The sequence below is a fragment of the Canis aureus genome, chromosome 17, assembly GCF_053574225.1.
Source record: "Canis aureus isolate CA01 chromosome 17, VMU_Caureus_v.1.0, whole genome shotgun sequence".
NCBI classification, from domain to species: Eukaryota; Metazoa; Chordata; class Mammalia; order Carnivora; family Canidae; genus Canis; species Canis aureus.
The window spans coordinates 773,179-797,535 of NC_135627.1; the positions used below are offsets into that span (position 1 = coordinate 773,179).

Below are 24,357 nucleotides of genomic sequence, written 5' to 3' on the forward strand. Positions count from 1 at the left end.
GGCACCATACTGTCCTCCCTTGGGCTTCCACTTGGGAACCTGCCTCCATAACCATGCCCACTTATCTTTAAGAGCTCCTTCCTCACGGTCTTCTCCAAGTGCTCTGCTCTGATAGCATTTATAGCAACTTGGGATGGTCCCTCTGGACAGAGACAAAAACATGATCCGAGCACACCCTGGAGTATCGCTCACCATAAAAAGGAAGAAAGTACGACATGGGCTGCAGCATCGATGGGCCTTGAATACAGGATGCCAAGTGGAAGTAGTGAGACACAAAAGGCCACAAAATGTGATTTTAATTCTGTTAATACCCAGAGCAGGCAAATCCAGAGACAGCAGGTTAGTGGATGCCCAGGTCTGGGTGGCTGGAATTGGAGGCAGTGCTCATAAGTGCAGGGTTCTGTTTGGATGATGACAAACTTCTGAGCCAGTCAAAGGTACAGCTCAAAGTGGTAAACTGTTGGTACACTCTGCCTACCATTTATTTATTTATACGTGTATTGTAGGTATATTTTTAAAAAGACACAGTATGGTAGGTCTCACGCATCTTTTGCTAGAAAACAAAAAGTTAGTAAAAATCCACAAAGGGCCTATGAGGTGCCCCAGCACCCGGATGTAGGATAGTGTGAACACCGTGGCAAGTAAGCGAGAGTCTGAGAGTTCACACAAATGCAGAGAAAGCTGCGGGGCATCACAATGAAAGTGGACTCAGGCAGGAATTCCCAGCAGGAAAGTCTGATGGGGAAAAGGTTTATGTGGTCTTGAAATATCTTCCCAAAGATTACTTCTAAATTACAAAAGGAAGACTACTAACCACATTCAAGAAACCAGCTAACACCTTAACCAAGTGATGATATAGACCACCCACCACCACCACCACTGACAGGGGCACACGGACAGCATTAGCATGCTGAGCAAATCCATGTGGGATTCTGGTTGGACAAGCACAGCCTGAATTCAATCACAAACATCCCATGGAGAGAATTCATGAAAACTGCACGTGGCTTTGAAACACATGAGTGTTAAGAAACAGAAAGAGGGCAGTGAAGCTGTTACAGCTGACTGCAGTGTGGGGTCTGGGCTGCATCTGGACAAAATCGGAGGACTACACGTGGGATGAAATTACTACAGCAGCATCAAGCGTCTGACTCAAAAACATGCCCTGGTAAGTACCTCAGAAGTATTTAGGGATAGGAGGTAGGAGATAGCCTTTCCCAAACGGCAGGAATGTTCCACCCATCCACGCAAAGAGAATGAGCACCATAGGAGGGCTGGAAACACAGGCAACAGGTTCTGAGGATTCTTTGAACTATTCTCACAAAGTCCCTGTAGTCTGAACTATCTTGAAAAAAGAAGCGAAAAAACTCGGCAGGGCCACAAGAGGCACAGCCAGGGTGGATGTGTCCGGCTTGGTGAACGCTGTGAGGTGGTAGGTGAGTGCGGGTGTTCTGGTGGAGGCTCCGCTTGGAAGTGACACATGGAGGTTCTGAAGCTACAGAGCCAGCAGGCAGCTTAGTACAGAGCCTTTGCATCTGTAAACAGCAGTCGAATACCCCACAGGGTGGGGACTCAGGTACCAGCGCAATCTAGGGTGCTGAGCTCGGGACGTCCGCATGCACTCAGGCCCAGGGCTCTGGGAGCATTAGTGTCCAGAGGAGAGGCGGAAGAAAAACAGATGAAGATGTGCAACATAGTATGTCAACTGTGCTTCAACAGTAAATGAAAAACAAACAAAAAGAATACAAAAGCAATCAGTGGGGTCAGAAACAGAAGAAAATCCTGAAAGACATGGTCTTGGACATGGAACAAAAAGCCCCAACAGGGCTGTTTCCCACCCGGGCTCCCAGTTCCTGCAACTCCACACTGTTCTGGGCCCTTTGCAGGAGACCCTCAGCCCTGCATTCCTATTTCCCGGTCCCACACCAGAAGCAGCCCTCTTCCACGTCACCTAGTATTAGAATGAATGGTGAAGAGATTTTAAGTTCCCAAGCCTAGGATCCTCCCTCCTGTCTGTAAATCCTCAGCATGCCTAAAGCTGTGGCTGACCTACAAAGCCCTGAGCAGGGGCGCCCACGAGACCCGCAGTGCCCACACCAGGACGGAATGACAACTGCCAAGTAGTGCTATACCAGTGCCTTTATCTTCTTGATGGTCAGCCAGGGAACTCGGGGGGTGAGAAGGAGCCAGACGGGACACAGACATTCACTGAGCAACAATGCCTTCCAGAGACCACAAGGACACTGATCTGTGTGTGATTTGAAAAACCCTCTCATGGGATGCCTGGGTGGCTCAGCGGTTTAGCACCTGCCTTCAGCCCAGGGCGTGATCCTGGAGTCCCGGGATCGAGTCCCACATTGGGCTCCCTGTGTGGAACCTGCTTCTCCCTCTGCCTGTGTCTCTGCCTCTCTCTCTCTCTGTCTCTCATGAATAAATAAATGAAATCTTAAAAAAAGAAAGAAAAGAAAAACTCATTAAATATTTTGTGACAGATAATATGTCTGTGCACGTGTGTGTTTAAGAAGTCTACAATGCTTTGGCCGCACCAATATATGAAAAAAAAGGACAACGTTCTCTGAGACACTTACTTCCGGGGTTAAATGCACTTCCATTGGTGTGTAGGTTGGCCAGTATCCCATCGTAAGTATATTCACTGTTAGATCTATAGAGCCTGGGTCACTTTGATTCTGCATATACTAAAAACAAAAAAGATCAAGATTAAGTAACTATTGTAGAATATCATCAAAAATAGCGAGTTCATAGAAAGGTAAATGGTGTAATTTTCACACAGCACAGTATTATATTTACTTAAATCAAATTTTGTTATGTTATTTCAGGGATTTTCTTTTTCCTTTTGAATTTAAGTCATTCAAATATGTGAGACATGAGTAGTGTCATTTTTAAGCCTGAGGGCTTTACATGATTTACATTATCACCTCACATAACTTAAAATGGGAGAGAGTTTATATACAGCTGTTTTACTTTGGGGAAAAAAAAAAACCCAGCTTGCCTGCTTGAACTGGACCATTATGTCCTTGGAGAGTTCCATGTCCTTGAACATGCCTTCCAGCTTGCTGGTGAAAGCAGCGCCGCATTCTGGGACATAAGTGGAGAGCATCAGCACCACCAGGGACAACGCCCAGCACAGAGGAAGGACAGACCCCGGGTCCCACATGCTTACCATGCTTTAGTTTTGACAACATAGATTTTTCAGCATCAACTGAGGCGCTTTTTCCAACAAGGAGTCTTTTTGCCAAATCTTTTTTATAAAATGCTTCAAAGACATCTTTCCCTATTTATAACCAAATGAGAACGACAGAAGACATCAGTTAATCTGCAAATATTCACTGTGGAAACGCTAAGTGTTTATTCTGCTGCAAGCAGATCTAACTTGGAAGACAGTGACATTTCCACAAAATAATACTTGCAATTGGTGGGCGGCCATCCCTCTATTTCCTGTGTTAACATGGAAGTGGAAATGTCTCAATTTTTCTCAAGAAAAGACAGGGCCCCAGTACAGATGGACTAGGTAACCTTTTCTCCATGCTCAATGTTCACAGAAATAGCGTAGAGCATGTCTCACCGTGAATGAACCTGAATATTATCATGACCTTGTCAAGAATCCTTTCCAGCTCTTCGTCTGTTGCTTCTTTATTACCCGCTCTCAATTTTGAATCAACATGCTTTGCTGTGAGATTAAAAGTGTAAGTTATTTGAAGGGTAAATATTTGTTATATAATACATTTTCTAAAAAAAAAAAAAAAAAAAAAAGAATATCTTTAATTTTTATAAGCAAAAAAGCAGAGACAGCAACACTCTGGAACCTTCCCAAAATGACATTATTATATGATAAAAGGCAGATAATCTGATTTTCTAAGTGAAGGATTTTCAAGTCACGTTGAGAATACTTTAATTACGTGCTTGGGTTTCACAACACACCATTGCTCCAGAGATTGGAACGCCCCTCTCTGAGATGCGGCACCCCTGAACACAGGGATGTTCAGGGGGTTCTTACTGCTGAGACCACATAGATCAACCATGGCTTCCAGAAACTCAAACCCCAAGAGTTAAATATCCATCTTTGGAGAAACCGCAATCATAAAGTGGCACAAAGGCCAAACTACACTGCCTTGTGAATTTTTTTTTGTTGTTGTTTTTTAATTAAAAGATTTTATTTTTTAAAGTAATTTCTACATTCAAGGTGGGGCTCGAACCCACAACCCTGAGATGAAGAGTTGCAGGCTCCACTGCCTGAGCCAGCCAGGGGCCCTGCTTCTTGCTACTTTTATAGTTTTTCCTTCACAATATTTTTATTATGAAATACTCTTAACATACACCAAAGTAGGAAAATGTATAAGGAACCCCACGTTCCCATCACATATCCTCAACAGTAATCAATAAGCCCAATGTTGAATTTATTGTATTTACTACTTCTTTCTTTGCTCTTTGCCTAAAAACTTCAACTAGTGAGAGGCTGTGAATCCTGAAATATGTTTTGGTATTAGGATGACATAATTGTATACAGTGGTAATAAAACTGTTTTATCTTAAACCATGTTATCTTCTAGGACTTTATCCAATTTTATCCTACTTTAGTACTGATGAGAGGATGCAAAGGTAAATACACTCTAGAGATTATCAAGTCATCCTCATAACACAGAGATATTCGTATAGAACAAATCCTCTTCATCCAGTTTCTGAGCACAAATTACTCGCTGTCATCAAGACAGAAACAGGGTTCATTTTACCAAATACGGTTCTGGAGTTACTAGTATAGCAAATGCATATGAAAATAAAATTTTGTCTTCCTTGACCTCAAGCGTCATCTTTACAAAACTGCTACTATGTTCACCCTTCCTATAGAAGTACCACGTGCTTATATGTATATGTAATATATACACGTTTTTAAAAAAATGTGTCCTCATGAGATATAACACAAATCCTTCCCCATCCTCCCCAAGAGGAGTTTAAACATTCTGGGGAAAAAAATTTATTTGAGTTGTCTTATTTTCCCATATTAAACTTAGGTATGGAAGTATGTTTTTCTACCTATCAGCTCTGCAGGTTTATTTGGCCTCTTGTTGATAAACGTTTCAAAGGATTCCTTCATCAAGTTGATGAACTTCTCGTTCCTCTGGAAGCACACTTCTATCACATGGTCCACCCGATCTTTAAAATCCAGCAGATCTTGTACCATATCTTTGTCTTTTTCAGGATTGATAACAATTGTTGTCCCAAAAGTCTACAAGAACACACACACACACACACCAATTCATCAACCGGCAATGGTATCACACATTTTCATCCTGCTATCAAACAACCATAATACTTTAATTTAAATTAATTACTGTTGGTGTTAAATACTAAATAATTTCAGAAGTTTCAGACTCAGCCCACATTCAAAATATTATGTGAATATACACAATTAATGCTTCAGTGTTACAATTCTGCTTCTGAAAGAATTCATAAATTAGTGTTTATTATTAAAAAAAACCTTTATCCTATGAATTCCTCAAACACAAGTTCCCATGAACCTAACACAACCACTTGGACTTCTTGACTATAGTATTTTTACTCCCCCACTGCTAACCAAGAATAGCCCAGCCGTTAGCCTGTATTTTTAATTCAAAAATGCTATATTCAACATCACCAAAAGTCTGTATGTGACAGTAATAGCTGCTTCAGGATATACACTACCAGATGATATAAACTGTGCTAGGTTACAATTACTACTATTTAATGTGTTTCAAAAGGGAGAGATGCAGGTTGCAAATGCAGGCACTGTGCTCAGCCCCAGGCCAGCAGACAGGATTTATTGCTGCCCTAAGTGCAGTCTCAGCCACTCTGAGGATGGAGTCCTAAAGCAGTCCATCACTGGGCTTGCCAGCACGAGTGAGGTGCTCTACCACACAGATCCCTGCTGTCCTCTAAGGAAGGTGACCTTGCCATAGCCAACTGTTCTTCACTAGAATACCTTCCTTGTTCTGCCCCCGCCTGCCTAGAAGTCTTCTGTATCATCCTGCTCTCCAAGGCTTCTTTCTATCTGTATGCAGTATTCATGAGTCCCTAAATAAAGCCAGTAAGATCTTCAAAATTTCCTCAACCGAATTTTGTCTTTTATCAGAAATAATATACATATTTTTGGAAAACTGGTTTCCATAGCATATACACACATATTCATGTGTCATATATGTTAGTGGAGGCAGATTATTGGTGAAGAGGTACAAATGAAACTGGCACAGAGACCTTCTGGAGAGGGACACCGTGTGACCAGCAGGGCTGGGACTTTCTACTCTGTGCCCTTCTGCACCAACAGCATTTAAAAATGACACACACGCACGCTGCCAAGGTTCAGCTTTCCTGTGATAATCCCACACTGTGTGTTCCTGTCATGGTGTGACAGCTGATCCTTGGTGGACACTGAGGAATGGTGGTCACCTCACTCATTTTGATGACCCAGATTGAACTGTGCGAAGGTAAGAACCTGTGCTTGGCACATGTCCCTGCTCCCCAAGGGCTCCTCATCAGCAACACCCTCGTTCTCCATTAGACTTTCCATAATACCCAGGTCTTCGGCTGATCTGACATAAGTTGGTTATGAATTTTGTCTCCAAAGTCTCCGAGGGTGTGGTACCCCTGTGCATGAGCTTTCCACGTGTAGATAATGAAGTTTTAGGACCGACTATACCATAAAGCCACATGCAAGCTTCCCATTATCCCTTCTATTTAACTGATTTTTTTTCTTGTGATAATTATAGACTCACATGCAGTATAAAGAGTTAAAAAGATCCCTTACACACTTTGCCCAGCTCCCCATGATGCTAACATTTGGCAAAATGATAGAGCAGCATCACAGTTGAGGTACAGGCACAGGTACTCTGCACCCATCTTCTCCAGGCTGCCCTAGTTTTATCTGTCTCCCATGTGTGTGTACTGTTCTCTGGACTTGTTGCCGGGGAAGCCTTGTGCACCCATCATCGTGATCAGGCACTGAGCACCAGCACAAGAACCATCCTGCTGCCTTCCCATAACCACACGCTAACGTGCCACAGAAACATCACAGTATTGTGAAAGTGACAGTCCCAGGTGGCCAGGAAATGAAGCGGCACACACACCAAATGTGTTATCATTCTCATGAGCAAAGGCATGGGATGTTTAAAAAGGAGATTCACAGAAAGGGTGACTCTCTGAAAATTGTGGTTGTAACTGGAATGGAGCCTAGGCAGACAACGAATAGAAGACCTTCACTGCACCTGGTTGTAGGTGCTGCTCATAATCTTGGTGTCGTCTTAAAAAAAAATAAATAAAAAAAAAAAATAAAAAAAAAAAGTTTGTACCAGTGATCTGGAAAGAAATAAGAAATGCAAGACCGCTATCCACCCAAGCACCTGCCAGGAGAGAAATATGGTGTCTCCAGATTGCCCAGGTCCTCTGCCAGATGCCACATACCATGGAGGTAGGACACCTGCCCTACCCGAGGTATAGTTGTTACCCCATTAAGACGGCCCCACACACCTTAATGTACTCGCTCCAGTGCTGCAGCAGGATCTGCTGCCCACCCTTCACACGGCTGAATAGCTGGTACATCTGAGTGAGGTCGGGCACTCTGTTCTCATCAAGCAGGTGGTCAAGCCCTGAGATCACACAGCAAACGTGAGCACATCCCATCAGCAAGTCAGCATTAGAACTAAATCTTATTTTTAGGGGGATCCCTGGGTGGCTCAGTGGTTTAGCGCCTACTTTAGGCCCAGGACGTGATCCTGGAGTCCCAGGATCGAGTCCCACATCAGGCTCCCTGCATGGAGCCTGCTTCTCCCTCTGCCTGTGTCTCTGCCTCTCTCTCTCTCTCTCTCTCATGAATAAATAAATAAAATGAAAAACAAAACAAAACAAAAAACTTATTTCTACGCAGGCACGTTAATCTCCGGAATCCGAGACAGACCCTGTCAGGCAGGGCTCATTTTCTGAGCAGGCGGGCGGGTATGTTCCTTAATTCCTCAGGTCATGGAAGCCCTGGTCTCACTAATTCAGGGGCTTGAGCAGCACTCCCTGACGGCTCACTGCCCCTTCTTACCCCTGATCTAGTTTATCACTCAGAAAGCAGATCTGTCAAAGGGAGAGTCACCAAGTCTCATCTTTCAGCTGATTATTTTTCTAATAATCTATAATTTATAATTCTGGGCCTTTCTATGACTAAGCTTAAGGTCTCCATATCTTGGGATCCCTGGGTGGCGCAGTGGTTTGGCGCCTGCCTTTGGCCCAGGGCGTGATCCTGGAGACCCGGGATCGAATCCCACATCAGGCTCCCGGTGCATGGAGCCTGCTTCTCCCTCTGCCTGTGTCTCTGCCTCTCTCTCTCTGTGACTATCATAAATAAATAAAAATTAAAAAAAAATTTAAAAAAAAAATCCCATTTAAAAAAAAAAAAGAAAAAAAAAAAGGTCTCCATATCTGGAAACACATCTTGTAGCTCCAACATGACTCTTAAACGGTAACTTTAAATACACCAACTACAAATGTTCTATAAGGTGAGACTATGCTCACTCTGCTTTCCAGGGTACTAAGCACACAGTTGAGGGGCAGAAATCAATAAGAGGAGCAGACTGTGTGAACCTCCTTCACAGCCACACAGCAGCAGGCACACAGTGGCAGCTACAGTCACTCCTCCCCAGGCTGTTCTTCCAGAGCCCCACGAGGGACAGGGTGTGGGAGAGAAGCCTGCCCAGTTAGCAAGGCCACATGTTTGCTCTCCTAGCTGCTGGTTCTTCCAGAAGACACAGGATGGAAAAGTGTATCCTGGCCTAAATCCCCAGCCTCTTGGCAGTTCAACTGGCATCCAGCTGCATGGAGGCCCTGGGAAGATGCCTGGTGACAATCTAAGGGCCTGTCCAAGCAGCCTATGCCCATGAGCACAAACCCAGTGAAGGAGAATGAGCGCCCGGCAAGGATGCAGCCGCAAACTGTGTGTGGTTGGGAGGGTCTCTGGCAGCTTCGGGTGAGACAGCATTCCATGGGATTTCTATCAGAGGTGGTTCATGATTTCTCTGAACTCACTTTCCCTGAGGGCTAACGTGTTCCTCTTTCTTTCTTTTCTTTTTCTTTCCTTCCTTCCCTTCTTTCTTTCTCTCTCTCTCTTTCTTTCTTTCTCTTTCTTTCTTCCCTCCCTCCCTCCTTTTCTCTTCTCTCTTTTCTCCTCTCTTTTCTCTCTTTTCTCTTCTCTTCTTTTCTTTCTTTCTTTCTTTCTTGATTTATTTATTTATTTATTTATTTATGAGAGACGGGGAGAGGGGGAGAGAGAGAGAGAGAGAGAGAGAGGGAGAGGGAGAGGGAGAGGGAGAGGGATACAGAGAGAGAGAGAGAGAGAGAGAGAGAGAGGCAGAGACACAGGCAGAGGGAGAAGTAGGCTCCATGCAGGGAGCCCGATGTGGGACTCGATCCCAGGTCTCCAGGATCAGGCCCTGGGCTGAAGGTGGCACTGAGCCACCTGGACTGCCCTCCTTATTCTTAATGATTTTTGGTGATCGTCATGTTACAATAACAAATGTCCTCTATGTCATTATGCACATCATCTCATTTGCTTTCTTAATATATTAAATACCATCATTTGGTCTAACTTTTCACAAGTCAAGGAAACCTACCTTTGTGAAGAATTGCTGTTAAATGTTCTCCTAATAGCTGCTTCTCCACACAAGCAATCAGTGGTTTCCTACATGAGGCAAAAGACCAAGTGTCAGAAATTAAGGGAGAGACTTTGGTCAGCTGTAAAGAAGCGGAGTTTATGGTCTACAGACATGATGTGGAGTCATTCAGACACCAATGGCTCCAAGCACCACAACAGGCATTTCTCTCCAGCCATGAACAATCACCCACTGTCTGTGCAGACTCCGTAGTCATTACGGAATCACATAAAAAGACCAGTGGGGGGGGGGGGGGGGGGGCGCAAAAAAAAAAGACCAGTGGGTCCAGGGAAAAGGAGATGCCAGCACCAGGACAAGCGCCCTGCACCCCCAGCTTGGCTGGCAGTTTTCAAAACGAGACTTTGCCTTTGAAATGGGAGGCCTGTAAAGTTCCCCATCTTCCATGGCACAGCCGTGGAAGCACTAATCCAGGCCCATAAGCCTCTACTTGGCCAGGCCTGTCGCTCTGTCCTCACATCTTTACGCCTATCCCCTCCCACTACCGCTCATCAAAAATCCTACTTATCAAAGCTCCAATGTGAGGCCTACGTTGCACAAACGTCACACAGAACAGAGTATTTGAAAATCTGCAACTTCATTAGGTATTGCTGCCATACTCACGGGGATACTCGAAACTACTCTTCCTGGGTGAATCATCCTCAGTTATTTCCTTTTAGTTGTTTTTCAAAGATCAGACCACGTGCTTCAGTGAAAGTATTATTAACTTTGGGCACCATCACGAGCCTCTGCTTCATGAAGAACTTTCCAACATATTATCTTAATCTTATTTCAGCCTCACAGCGACTCTAGAGAGAGGCATGGCACATGTTCTGTCTCCGACTGCCCACCCTACCTGAGACCAGAAGCCAGAGACTGTGCTACTGAAGAGAAGAGTGAGGGGTGAGGAGCAGGTCAGCACCTTCCCAGTGTGCCACTGGTAGAGGGGGGACAACGACAAGGAGTGAGGAGCAGGGCCATGGGAGGTGGGGGGTCAAAGATCAGAGGCTGGCAGCAGGGAGGGCCAGCCATGCATCTGCTCTTCCTCTGAAAAGCTTCATCAACACATAGTCAGCTGGCAATGGGTGGTTTCTACTCGCTGTCATGGATAGCGTTGCTATGAATATTTGCATACAAGTTTTATGTGAACGTATGTTTTTTTGTCTATATATTTAGTAGTAGAACCAGTGCATTGGATAAATCTGCTAACTCTGTGGAGTACTCTGAGGAGCTTCCAAACTGCTGTCCCCCACAGCTGCCCATTTCACATTCATATTGGCAATGCACAAGGGTTCCAATTTCTCCACATCCTCACCAAGGCTTTGTACTGCTTGTCTTTTTAAAGCAAAAAGCCATTCTGGTGGGTGTGAAGTGGAACTGCATTGTGGTCGATTGGCATTTTCCTGATGACTGACTATGCTGAGCAACTTGTCCTATGTTCACAGAATCTCTGCTTCTAGCCAGTGTGTGACCTAGACTTTGGTTCTGCAGGGGGAGAAACCCAATCACGGTTTTCATTCCAACAGTCTATGTAATGCCTAGATGCTCTGACAGGTCCTGAGCTAAGGGCAGATACTACAGACTCCTTGCACCCAGAGGTACAGTCCTGGGTGCCCAAAGACTGGCCTCCTAATCCACAGTGACAACTCAATGATTTTGCCATGTTTGAGAATTCCTGCCAACCAACAAGAGAGTGGGTCCTTCCCACAGTGAGGGGCAAGAATCCTGGGGTACAGAGAACCCACCCCCAGGGCAGGGCCTGACAAGTGACCTGGCTGTGATGACCAGTGTGGTGGGTCACAAGGTACAGCACGAAGCAATGCCCTGATGCTTTCAAGTACGTTTCCCTGTGGCCTGCCATCCACTGTGCTCTGAGGTGGGGCTGGGAGGGGCACTCCGAGTCCAGCTCTAAAGCTGGTGTGGCTTGCTTATCTTCAGTCTCCCTTTTCCTTGAAAGCGACTTATTATTTATTCTGAACCGCCCAGCATGGCAGAAGCCACCTTGTCAGTCTCCTTCTACCCATCCATGCTTGAGCCTGGAGGTGAATCACCTTCACCTACTACTCCTTTGCTTAAATAATTTACATTTACTCTCCTTAGCAACAGATTTTTAAAATTAGGGGGAGGAGTTTAAAACAGCATACATACAAGAGTGTGTACATACAAAAAAAGAAACGACCACTGAGCCCACTGCCCACGGGTCATAAAGGAAGAGTGCCCTGGCAGCCCCCAGTACCCGCCCTTCCTCATCCTGAATCTGTACTAGCAGGTCCCTTGCTCTTCTTCTACAGGATTTACCATTTACAGATCTCTCCCATCAGTACACTAGCCGGCTTGTTCCTGAACTACGTGCTATATGGAAAACGTCATTAATAGGGGGGAAAAAAAAAAAAGTAGCACTCAACGAAGACTTTTATCCATCCTTGACTTGACCTACTGCACAATCTGATGCCACCTGTCATCTTCTCTCCCACTCCTTGTCCCCCCAGCTGCCAGCCTGCAGACCCTGGGGCTTCTCATGCTCCCTGGCTACAGGTTTGCACGCCCACAGCACCCCACTCAGGCTGTCCTGGTGTCAGTACAACTGTCATTCTCGGACCATCCTGGGCTCCCCAAGGACCTCCCCCCCCACCCCAGTAACTAAACCCATCTTTCCTCTCACGACCTGCATTCTCAAAGTGCCGTGACTCTGCCCCTTTCATCCCGTAAGTTTTGCACATTTCATCCTTCCGTCTGTTCTTACCCATCCTCATTTGAACAAATGTTACGTGCACAGTGAGAAATAGACAGTCCTACAATTTTCCCTTTTTACTTTTCCCCAACTACTCTTCCTCCTCAGGCTTAGAGAAAAAAAACTGGATGAAAAGAGAAAATAACATGACTTAGTACCACAGATAAAAACTACAGCTATCTTAGATGTCTAACGAAAAGTTAACGATCCAATTTCCCAAATATTCAATGATACCCCATCGATGTGAACAGAATCCCTGTCTCTAAAGCCAAAGATACTGAGCATCTCAGCCTGAAGCACTCCTCTTGGGCGGTACCTCACGACAGAGCATTGTTGTAACTCACAAGTGCTAAATGATCACAAATAACAGAAGTAAAATGTGCTAACAACACAAATACTCTCAGATGGTAGTGAACGAGTCTACAAAGATACCATCTATTTCAATCATCAGCCCTTTGGTTCATTATGGTCAAGTTGTAATAACTAAGTAAACATATAGTACTCACTGTGTGCTGTGGTCTAAATACGTGATTACTCGGTCTCCTTCTTCCTCTAAACGCTTACTTACATGGTTAAGATATTCTGGAACCTTCCAAACACAACATTTAAGCATGTCAGTAACAAAGATCCTTTTTTTTTTTTTTTTAAGTAACAAAGATTCTTGATGTTACCCAAGAAGCTGAAACATTATTGTCCTTATAAAAATTTAAAAAAGGAAAGCAGAGTATACACTCAAGCCAAGTATTAAGACAGATTAATGGGGGAAAGGTAACTGGGAAGTGTTTTGGGGGAGAGGCAGGATAAGTAGAAGCAGCTTTCCTTAAACTCAATTCTGGAGATCAAACTGACCTCTAGAATGAGGGATAGGGCAGCACTGGACTGGTGTGCCCTGCTCACAGGGAAGCTCTGGGGACAGCGCCATGGGTCCCTCCCATCACCGAGGCCCTGGGAGAACCTGGGTTAGAGGGTGCAGGCCTAACAGCATCCCCTGGCCCACAATGAGCAGAGGCGGCAAACACTAATTGTAAGATTGCAATGTTCATTTCAGGACACACAACAGCACAGATGCAGATCTCAAAATGCACTGTTTCCAGGGGCAAAGGGCATCCCTGCTGTCCCCTGACACAGAAAAGGCCCCAGGACATGGGTCTTCAGCCTTCTGACCTAGTGGTGGAGCAGAGCTGGGTACTCCCTCTCTAAAACCAGGATGGCAGAAGCAACAGTCGGTCCATCCTGTACAATGATGGGAGTGCCTGGGGGAGAAAGGGTGCGAGGAACTTCCTCCAGTCCCTGCTCATTAACTTCTGGAACCGGTTACCAAAATTTTGGGTTCATCTTACTATTTCATGTTTTTTTTTTTTTTCACGTGGTTTCCTGGATAGTTTTCAATGCCTCACAAAGATGGAAGGTTTGGGGTGTGTCTGTCTTCCCTATCTGAGATTTACCTTCTATCCTCTTGCTTCAACTTGAGCTACTTTACACATTTTAGAAGCTACCTTACTGTTTTTTTTTTTTTTTTTTTTTTTTTTAAACTGGGGGGAAAGGGGGGGAGAACAACACACAGAAATAAAATTTTCTAAGTTAAAAGAAAGAAATTAAATCTTGACTGTAGTAAGAATGAAGTTTGTCATTGAGAATTTCAGCTAGATTGTGGCTTTCAGAAAATTTGTAATAAAATGTTTACATGGAAAGACAGATTTTTAGAAATTACACTTAAATGCACACCTATTAAGAAATAAAGTGATTCAGAAGTACTTCCTTGTCTCACCTCTCTTTCTTGCATTAATCTCTGGCCTTCTGCAGCATATAAACAATTAGTTTCTTCCAAAAACTTCAGTTCAAATGAATCTTTATATACCTAAAAAATGAACAAAGTTATTGATCAGTTATAGTACAAAAATAGGCCTAAAAATGTGCTGATACATCAATGATTTCCAGGGATCCCAGCTGCAGGGACCTGCCCGGACACATGGCCTGGACATGCCCCTCCTCCAGAGGCCAGGGGAGGAAACCTGATGCTTTCCTGTGGGTGCTGCAGGCCCTCATCCCCTCCCAGGAGCTCCGGGTCTATGTCTTAAGAGCTCTTTCCTTTGTGGCTCCTAATGTAGCACTAGCTGGAAAGTCATTCCCCCTGCACGTATTCAACATTTTTTGAGGTCATATTTTGCATTTAAGTCTTTCATACATCCATTTATTTTGGTGTAAGTGATTAAGCAAGGATCCAAGTTCTTTCTTCTTATGGACTATTAGGAATTACTGATAACGTTTAGGGCAGGAGGCATTACCTGAAGGTCGGACAGCATACTCAGCAGACTTCTCAATAAACTACGATCCACTGCTTCACCATTTCTTTCTCGTTCAATTAATAGCAGAATTCCGTCAATGCTTTTGCTTTGAACCATTTTATCACTAATGATATGGTTTCTAAAAAGTTCCAATCCCATATCCCTGTACAAACAGTAAAAACAAAAGTATATTTTAGTTTTACTTTTTAGAAGTTCTAGCTAAAGCTACAAGTTACACTGTTGACTCATCCCAAAACCATTGATCTGCTAACTCTCTAAACCTATGTGTCAAGTATTCCTTTGTTGTGTTTTCCATTTTCGGCCAAACTGCCGTGTTCGGTGCTTCCTGGGGTGGGCCAGGCATGCCACCAAGAAGCACATCGTCTCGCAGATGCTGGGGGTTCACACCCTTCTTCCAGAGGTGGGACTTAGGCATCTCCACCCACCTAGCCCCCAGTCCTTTCCTTTTCTATCTCTGGTCCCTACCCCGGCACCTGGTCCTCTCCTCTATGTGGTCCTTTCCACTGGTGAACGGAATATGAAATATGACTTGAGGAGTCCGTCATCCTCCCTTGGCCTGTTGCCTGAAGAGTTCCAGAGGACATACAGCTGTTGATTAATGTGCACAGAAACCACGGGGTAATAGGTACGTGCTCTGTTCAAATGCCTCCACAAGTCTCTTAGGACCAAATACTGAGTAGGCAGACAAAACTCAGCTGCCCAAGCATCTCTTGTGGCAAGCAGTATGCAGGTGAGCATGGGTTCTGGGAACCCTGTCTGTGATGAACCCTGCCCTCCTACAACATATACCACAGTAGGCCTTTCCTATTCCCTGTAGGAGCTGCAGGCCTGGGCGTTCTGCACACTCCAATGACACATCAGCCAAATGCATGGGCCAGCCACGCAGGCTTAGGCTGGCTGCCTGCATCTGAATTCTGCCCACACCCTTTGGTTGAAGTGCCTCTGAGTTCCTGCCCATGCTTCCTTAACTGTAAATGGCAGGACACATGCCATCTTACACCTGTAAAGCCCTTCCACACCAGGCCAGGCAGGTAGCCCATGTGGTGTGTATGAAGCGTTCACTGTCCACTCCAATCCACCTGCTATACTGTTGCTAGACTCTTCTTTCTAAAATCTAAATCTCACCGCTCCCCACCACTGGCCATCAGGATGTCCCTCGGGCTCGTGTCCCTGCCCTCCCCCACAAACAGCTCGCCCTGGGCAGCTCCCATTTCCACACAAGCAGTACTTTGAATGTACTACTTCCTTTTCTCTACTACCACCTCTTTCTACCTCAGCATTCCTGCTCATTCAGTGAAGTGCAGGCCTGGGCTATGGCTGACTCCCACCCTGTGCTGCCTGGGGTGTTCCTCACGCACTAGTGCTGAGTCTCATCGGGCTGCACCATCCTGCTCCTCTTTTCTGCCGGAGGCCAGTATTGTCTACGCTCTAAGTGGTGTTTATGGTTTCTATGACAGGTTACATTAGGAGCTCTGTTTATGAACTGTTCAGACTGGGCAGCCCAACAACCTATGAACAGCAAATTATGGAACTCTGCCTCAGTTTCTCCACCTCCCCTCTAGAGCTGTACTGCAGACTCGGTAAACCGGTAGGTGCTAAACCTCCTAGAATGGTGCCAGCCACAGACTAGCAGCCCTGCAATTCACTGTTGTCCCCAGTTACAGCATGCTTATCGTTTCTTTGAACAAAGGCCACCCTCTGTGCCAGGCCAGCTGGGCTGCAGGTGCATGTGTGCACCTAGCACAACACATACAGGAGTAGAGTCCAGAGAGCAAGGAGGAGCAGGGGGGATGTGCTACCAAGGAAGGGGAGACTCTCAGGAAGGAACGTCCAGAGCGGCACAGCTGGGTAATAGAAAATACAGATGAAGTATCTGTGGCATCTTGTAACCAGGGCTCACCAACATCTTAGGAAGAGCACTTTCATGCCTTAGTTCAGACAGAACATTTGCTAAGGAAACTGTAAAAGCAAGCCACTTTTTAAAGAACTTGGGTTTAAAGGAATTGGGAGAATGAAATTCTTTATCAACAGAGCCCGGGAGGAGCCCAGAGATGACATGAGGGGTAAGTCTCATCAGGTCAGGTAGGGCCTTGCAGAGGCAGCAGCAGGCAGGTAGAGTGCACATAGCATGGTGAGTTCCTAATCCACACCATTCCTGAAAGATGTCACACGATACATGGGCATACTGAAAGGAGGTCTCTGCGGTTGGTCAGCAGGATGGGGAGGCATGGGGGGCTTCAGGACTCCTGGTCATGACCTTACCAGTCTCCGTCTTCCTCAGAGCTTCACGCGAGCACTGGTTGGAACCAGCTGCCTGAGGGCAACTGAGTGCCTTGGCCTCTCCTCCCCCCAGCAAAGGTGAGCAGCATGCTGTTGGCTCTGGATGGCCCAGTTACAGAAATGGGCCTCCCTACAAAGCTGCCAGGGCTAATAAAGTCCACCTGGGTCTGGATATGTGCGCTGGTGATTTTGGCTAACATAAAGGACCACAGACAAAGGGCAGCAGACCTAGTAGTTAGCTCTACTAACTAGGACACTCACCAGATAGAAGGAAGCATGGAATTCTGAAGTACGTAAGTGCGATCCAAAAACAGGAAAATACTTCTGATCATGATCTGGCAATCAGAAAAGCATTTATTTATGTAACCTACTAACTAATCAACATCAGGCCTTCTAGACCATAACTACGGTAGCTGTTTCAAATCCGACAACTACTGTTTCCTCATGATGCTCCCCACCAATGCCTTCATGATTCATTTTTTTCCCAAAATTTAAGTGTTCCTTTGATGTTTGACTTTTACCTCTTTTATCCAGAAAATCTGATTAGAGAGATTTTAAACTATTTAATAACCTAAAGTATACCTTTGAAATCTGGTTATCTCCTGACTGATGTGGTAAATCTCACGGGCCTAAAAAGATGCTTTAATCTTTGTAAACAATTAAATTTTGTTATGTTGGCACGAGGCTCTTGGCCATGTGTTTGACTCTCCTTTGTAAGCAGAGCGTGGAGGACACAGGATGACCAGCCACCTGTGAGTCTCCTCTCATGGAAGCTACCAGACTTGTGAACAAAAAGCCTTCCAATAGACGGTCATCTATTCTGTCCATCTACCAGGTACCTGATCCAGAAAAGAGGCTCTTTCATTGTCTCCTATTTACCTCAATTAGGAAACAAAAGAATTCCACCTATTTAGCAAAGCTACTGATACCATGTTTTCTTTCACTAACCTTCAGGCCACACTAAAATGTCATACTTTGAATCAATACCTCTACAAAGTCTAAGACTTTGGTTGTCCAGTTACAGTAAAAACTTGGAAGTCAGGCTTGGCTGCCAGGCAAAAACTGGGATTGAGGACAACTTTAGAGACCCATTCAAGAATTAGCTCAAGTACCAGATGTCAGTTGGTTTGAAGGTCAAGTTAGCAGCCAGCCCCAATCAAGAAATGCAGCATTCATACACTACTTTGCTCTGCTCTTTTGTTCATTTATGTTGAGGTGGATGGCAGCATTTGACCCTAGACAGACCTTCCCTATCTCAGCCCATGGTCTGGCCTACACTGACCATAAGTGGGTAAGGAAAGGTGGATGAGGCTATGCTTTGATTAAAAAGAAAATAGAAAGATGTCTGGATGAAAAGGGGCACACTCTCCCAGCCACTCCACCTCTCTTCTGCTCAGCTACACCAGCGGGTGAAAAGGACCAAGAGGACGTATGTAGGGGAGACCAGACACCAGAGCAGGGCCAATGAGGGCTCCAGAACAGCACATCATATCTAAGACTAGGGTTCGCAGAAAAGAATCAAGACACTTACCATTTGTCTGCAATGATCTTGCCAGCATGTGTTAATCTTCTTTAAAAATAAAACACTATCTAGTGAGTCTGTGCAGATCTGCTAAGGAAAAGTCGACAGATGTTGGCTGATTTAATTCCTGTACTTTCACCCCTTTAACTGCCACTCCTGACACAGAATGCTGCCTCTCCTTCAGCTGCCAGAGGACCCACATCCTGAATTTGTGATGAATGTGGCCGCATCCCCTGCAGAGCTCTGCTGGCTGAGCTAAGGCCCAGGTCACAGGCTTCGTGGGTCTGGGTGGTTGCACCTAGCATTCTCTCCCGCAGAGGGGGCAGAGTGCTGAGGAAGCAGGCCAACTGTTAAGAGCACCAGGGGGCTGGCAGCTGGAGGGAGGGGCTGACATTGAACTTTAGGGCCACAGTGAAAACTGATGGGAAATCTCATTCATGCACCAAATCAGAAACATTCTCAGCTTGATAACTGACTTTTTTTTTTTTTTTTTAAAGGCTCAAAATACTGCTTATAGAAAAAAGAAACCCCATTTTGGACTCCTAGAGCAAACCACAGCCCAATGCCTGGAGCACGGCCTTCACAGGTATGCTTAGCCATGCTCACAGGTGTCTGCACACTGTTTCCTGGCTGACAAAGCACTCTTCATGTGTGTGTTCCTCAGTCTTCCCAGCTGTGTGATGTAGATGTCGCGCCCTCTGTGCAGAGAACGCAGCTGCTCAGGTTTCCTCAGCTTTGGTCCCTGTCGCCCTAGCTCTAGAACCCTGGGCCAGTGATTAAGATTCCCTTGGCCTCAGTCTCCTCAGAGTGGGTGTGAGATTAGACATAAAATCCACAGCATGGAGGAGAAAAGGCCCATGGCCAGCATGTGACATGTAAAATCAGACAGGCACCGGAGTCTTCAGGCAGCAGGGAGGTCTGGGGAGGGTGGGACACAGCCAGGACTCTGAGGAGAGGACAGAAGGTCAGGAGAGCCACGGGGGGACTAAGCAGCACACCTGCATCCTTGTCACACTAGTAAGGCTAGCTGCCCACAACCACAGTGGCCCGGGCCAAACAACATACTTTTCTCTTGAGGCTTTGCTAATAAAACACAGTAAGTCCTAGCAAAGGCCTACTAGAGTTCAGTGGTTGACACACTATTTTAGAAGAACTATTTTACAGTTGCTCAATGGTCTATGATGTTAGAACCTTATGTAGATAGTCTGATAAATCACAGGAGGAATCACAACCACATCTACACAGGCATCACAGCAGCAAGGACGCAGCAGCTCTGGTACCCAGTGCTGGGCACAAGCTACTTACTGTGTGGCCCGCACCCTGGCAAGTCTCCATGGGCGGTTTGCACCAGCTGGGGCCAAGCTGTCAGATGGTGAAGCTGCCCAGGTGAGAAACACACCAGCCAATCTGATGGCACTGGGCAGCCCAGGTGCTAAAGCTAAGCAGGCAGCGCTCTGCCCAGTGCAGGGTTTCCCGGGGAGACAAAGGTCCTGCGTGCAGGGCTCACTAATGAGAGATGCTTCTCCTTAAATAGTTGGGTGAAGTCAGTAACTTCTGGCCATTTCCCACAGAAAACAGTACGGGGTGGTCAGCTGGTCCAAATTGGGTGGCAGGCACTGAGCTTCAGCCCTCTACGTATCTATATCTAGAGCCTCACATGAGCACCATCGGGGCATATAACACAGCGGTACTGAAAGCTTGTCCAGGGCTTGCTCTTCACAGGATCCCAACACTGTCCCCTCCTGCCTGGAGAAGGGCCAGACCCAGGTGAGGGTTCAAGCAATCTACTGAGAGGAGTCACACACAAGTCTTCAAAGAGCAAACAAACACACAGTGGCAAAATGGTAACACACCATGGAAACAACTACACATACGTATGATCACAAAGATTAAACAAACAGAGTAAGAAACCAGAAAGACGGTGCTTCCACTGCAGTAGAGAAGTGACAGCCTCTATTTGTGTCCATGTTTCCTAAAGCAGGTTATTCTGCTCCTAATCCAGTGAGCATGGCAGCTGAGCAGCCCCCACAGCAGCAGACAGAGCAGGACAACTATCCCATTCCACAGAATGGTAGTGGCTGCCATCACGGACAGCCCTCACCCAAATCAGGTCTCCCTGTGATGGCAGAGAAGGACATTTTCCCTCATAATAGTGACCAAGGCTCACAGTTTAAGCTATTTAATTCTTGCCTCCATGAAGCCCACCATATTGGCCTCTGAACCGTAGCACCAACTTGGGGCTGCATACCAGCTCTGCAGCCTGGGGCCTTCTGGCCAACAAAGCCGGTACTGGGAGAGCACACACAGCCCCCTGCCAGCAAGGACTCTGCACACTGACTACACACCATAACTGTGAGCACAGAGGGTCTTCATAAAGACATCCAATGCCTGCTATCATCTGTGGGGTAGGAAGACAGGAAATTGTGAAGCTGCCAGGTACCTCCAAGAGCAAAAGCTGCTGTTCTTCGATGCATCTTTCTGCTCTGTGGCCTGCGATGTTTCTGTGATGCCAGCATGGATGCCCCACAGGAGCCAGCTAGCCCTTTTGCAGCTAAACAAAGCTGTAATGCTACAAAGCTCCATCAGGGGAGGAAAGAGTAAATTCTGTGTGTTTACTTGCAGGCTTCCATTCTGAAGAGACTCTGGTTTGCCATTTAGGAAGAGGCACTCATGAGCTGAACCCAGGCGCAGAGCAAGTCTCCTCTGCATCATGTGACACTTGGTATAGCACACGATGCTTCTGGCAGAGGTGTGGGTGTGCAGGAATAGCCTCGGTTTGGGGGAAAAGTCTATCTCCACTAGGAGGTAACTTATTTTGAAGGAACAGGTAAGTGTGGAATTCATCAAACATGTGAACAGGGGAATAGATTCATACCCTAAGATTTGGCCCCCAAGGAGCCCACAGTCTACCTGAGCACCCTTCTTCCCATTGGCCTCAAGAACAGCATGCAGTCAGGATGTAGGAGGGAGTAGTCCTGGAATCTTAGAAAGGAGCCGAACACGAAATACAAGAACACCCCAGGGACAAAGGAAACTCGAACATGCTTACCCTGGAATATTCCTGCCAAGTGTCCCCTTATCACCCATCCCTCCCACAGGGCACAGTATCTCCTCTGCACAGACTGGCTGCCTGGTCCCCACCATGTTTCATAAACACGTACCTCTGTGTTCCCATCAGTCCTCCCAGGGTTTAAACTCTCAACGGCCAGAAGCTTCCTGTACTCCTCTACGCCGTCAGGGCCTCGGCCTACTGGGAACGTACTGCACACTGGCCAAAGAGTGCTGCCTCTGGCCTCCCTTATCCCCTGTCTCATTCTTCCCAAGGCACTGCCAAGCACAATCGAACTGCACTGGATTCTCACTCCAAACCTGTGAGGGCTCGCAGATGCTTGCAGATTGAGGCCCAAACTCTTCAGGGTACACACAAAGGTTCAAATCCAAGCTGTGACTCAGAATTACGGTCTCAAACTCTAGAAGTTCTCCCAGGTTCCAGCCATGCCAAACCCCGCAGCTCCAGGTTTTCACGAGCTCACTCCCTCTCTGGCCAGCTACACCTTACCCATCCTCTCTAATGCCATGGGGCATTATCTCCTCCAGGAAGTTCTGCTTCAGCTGCTTCCTACTTCCCTAATAAAGACATACGAGAGTGTCTTTTTATCTTTTTTTTTTCTTTGATGAGATACATCGTCATTTCCATAACCATGGTTTATCATGGCATCGAGGACATGCGCCATGCCCCCTGCCACTGTCACAGGACTGTGACAATCTGGAGGGCAGAGGAGGCATGTCTGGTAGGGTCTAGACAGGGAGTAAGTACCTGCTGAATAAGTGAATTTACAAACGCATTCGTGTAACCCACAAGGTAGGATTAACTGGCAGGAAGACAATCTTACCAAGTAGTCAAGAAGTTGTCTCTGAGTACGCTGGGACAACCACATGAAGAATAATCACACCAGCTTACCCTTACACGTGCCTGTCTGGGAACGAGAACTGGGGGGCCTGCTGGCGACCTCCTGGAAGCCTGGAAGTCAGACTACTCTTCAGATGCCAGCATCCTGACTGGGACTCCTGAGCTGTGGCACTGAGGCAGAAGGGGTACACTGGAGACGTGGTACAAGCTGGCTCTCTTCCAAAGGTCCAACAGCATCCCAAAGGGCAGAGCTCTGCCGGAAAATACTGTGGAGCCATGGTTACAGACACCGATTCAATAGAATCACAGTGGACTCTGCTCACCCATTTATGGGGAGACCCCTTGCTCTAGGCCACAGAGGCTTCATGGCCGTAATCCAGGGCCTTGATACTAGGCAGCAGAGATGGTGCGGCTGCCCCAAGGGATTTCAACAAGCTCTGAATGGTTCCATTTCTCAAGTTGAGGGTAACAGAAAAGATTCCTTCAGCTAGAAAAAAAGTCCTAAATCAAAAAGGCTCCAACTACCTAATTCCACAGATGAAGAAAGAGACTCAGCCTGCAATCTTAAACTCATTTTTTAGTTCCCACCCTGGGGCAGCGGACGCCATAATAATGGGAAGGCTGGAGAGGCAGGCTGAAGCCAGATGGCATAGGACTGCTGGATCTAAGGAGCTCTGTTTCCCTGACAGACACTGGCCCTAAAGGGTGTCCTGGCCATACCATAAGGTGCCCTCGCCAATAACTCCCTCCCTCAACCCTGTGAACACAAGCGTTCCATCATAGAAGAGCATCTCAGCAGAGAGGGTCCTCCTCCAGTTCGCTCAGAAGAAGCAAATAACCATGTTGCCCGGGCAGCCCGGGTGGCTCAGTGGTTTAGCGCCGCCTTCAGCCCAGGGCATGATCCTGGAGACCCGGGATCGAGTCCCACATCAGACTCCCTGCATGGGGCCTGCTTCTCCCTCTGCCTATGTCTCTGCCTCTCTCTGTCTCTCATGAATAAATAGAAATCTTAAAAAAAAAAATAATAACCATGTTGCCCAAGAAGAGGCCTCACTGCAAGAAGTCAAGGGCAGCCTCTGGGGGCTGAGAGCAATGGAGGAAGAGCGGCTCTGCCATCCCTGTGGCGAGACCCCGGTTGGCTGGTCCTGTGCTGCCAGCTAGACCCTGAGCCAGGACTCCCTACCCACATGGCCGAGCCTACAGTGGGTGCTGGTTTACGCAGCCAAGTCAGTAGGCATTTGTTACACATCAAAGAAAATAAATAGAGATGGTTTTTTACAAGACCCAAGGATGACAGAATAAAATTAAGACACTTTTCAGAACTTTTCCTAAATACTGGAACCAGATTCAATAAATGGACACTCTTTTACTTTAATCAAATAAGTGATTTAAAAAGTAAAAACTCCACTTAAAAAAAATTCTTATACTGGGTCATATGAAACAAATGTTAGGCTTTGTTCTATAAATAAATGGGCATGTTGAAAGCTGTTGTTTTAATTTTAAGGATACCCGTTAGTTCTTTATCCTATTAATGTTCATTCTCAAAGGATTTATGTAACGAATAGAAACTCATGAGCCAAAAAAAAGGATATTCTCTGAACTGAAGGATCTGTGCTTGGACATGATCTTCACAGACCTGGCGCAGCTGTTTGTAGAGTGTTGGGGAAACTTTGTGAGAACAGAGATTTTCAACAGCCTAAAAACAAAAGGAACAAGTGAATTATTCACCATGAACAACAAATTAGTTCTTTAGAAAGACGTGTGTGTATACACAGTTAAAATCACAATCATCACAGAGGCACCCCTCCTCTGCCATACCTGTGTAACCTACAAACAGTTACCTTAAGTTTGAAGTGATTATTGTCTGACCCCCAGGATCAGGGTTTGGGAGGATGGGAACAACAGTGGAGTCGAACACGGACTTGACAGCACACCTAT

The 24,357-nt window shown here is 46.1% G+C and overlaps 1 protein-coding gene across 1 annotated transcript in view; it reads right to left on the bottom strand.

Moving 5' to 3' along the window:
- Nucleotides 1-24,357, bottom strand: part of CUL4A (cullin 4A) — a 43,247-nt gene that overhangs the window by 9,788 nt on the left and 9,102 nt on the right. Inside the window, exons 3-15 of the mRNA XM_077854885.1 lie at nucleotides 24,011-24,115; nucleotides 18,519-18,587; nucleotides 17,249-17,322; nucleotides 14,687-14,849; nucleotides 14,170-14,259; nucleotides 12,908-12,990; nucleotides 9,635-9,702; nucleotides 7,512-7,630; nucleotides 5,046-5,238; nucleotides 3,581-3,685; nucleotides 3,179-3,289; nucleotides 3,008-3,093; nucleotides 2,586-2,693 (exon numbers count right to left, since the gene is read on the bottom strand). Of these exons, the coding sequence (XP_077711011.1) occupies nucleotides 2,586-2,693; nucleotides 3,008-3,093; nucleotides 3,179-3,289; nucleotides 3,581-3,685; nucleotides 5,046-5,238; nucleotides 7,512-7,630; nucleotides 9,635-9,702; nucleotides 12,908-12,990; nucleotides 14,170-14,259; nucleotides 14,687-14,849; nucleotides 17,249-17,322; nucleotides 18,519-18,587; nucleotides 24,011-24,115 (1,374 nt within the window). The remainder of the gene's footprint in view (nucleotides 1-2,585; nucleotides 2,694-3,007; nucleotides 3,094-3,178; nucleotides 3,290-3,580; nucleotides 3,686-5,045; nucleotides 5,239-7,511; nucleotides 7,631-9,634; nucleotides 9,703-12,907; nucleotides 12,991-14,169; nucleotides 14,260-14,686; nucleotides 14,850-17,248; nucleotides 17,323-18,518; nucleotides 18,588-24,010; nucleotides 24,116-24,357) is intronic.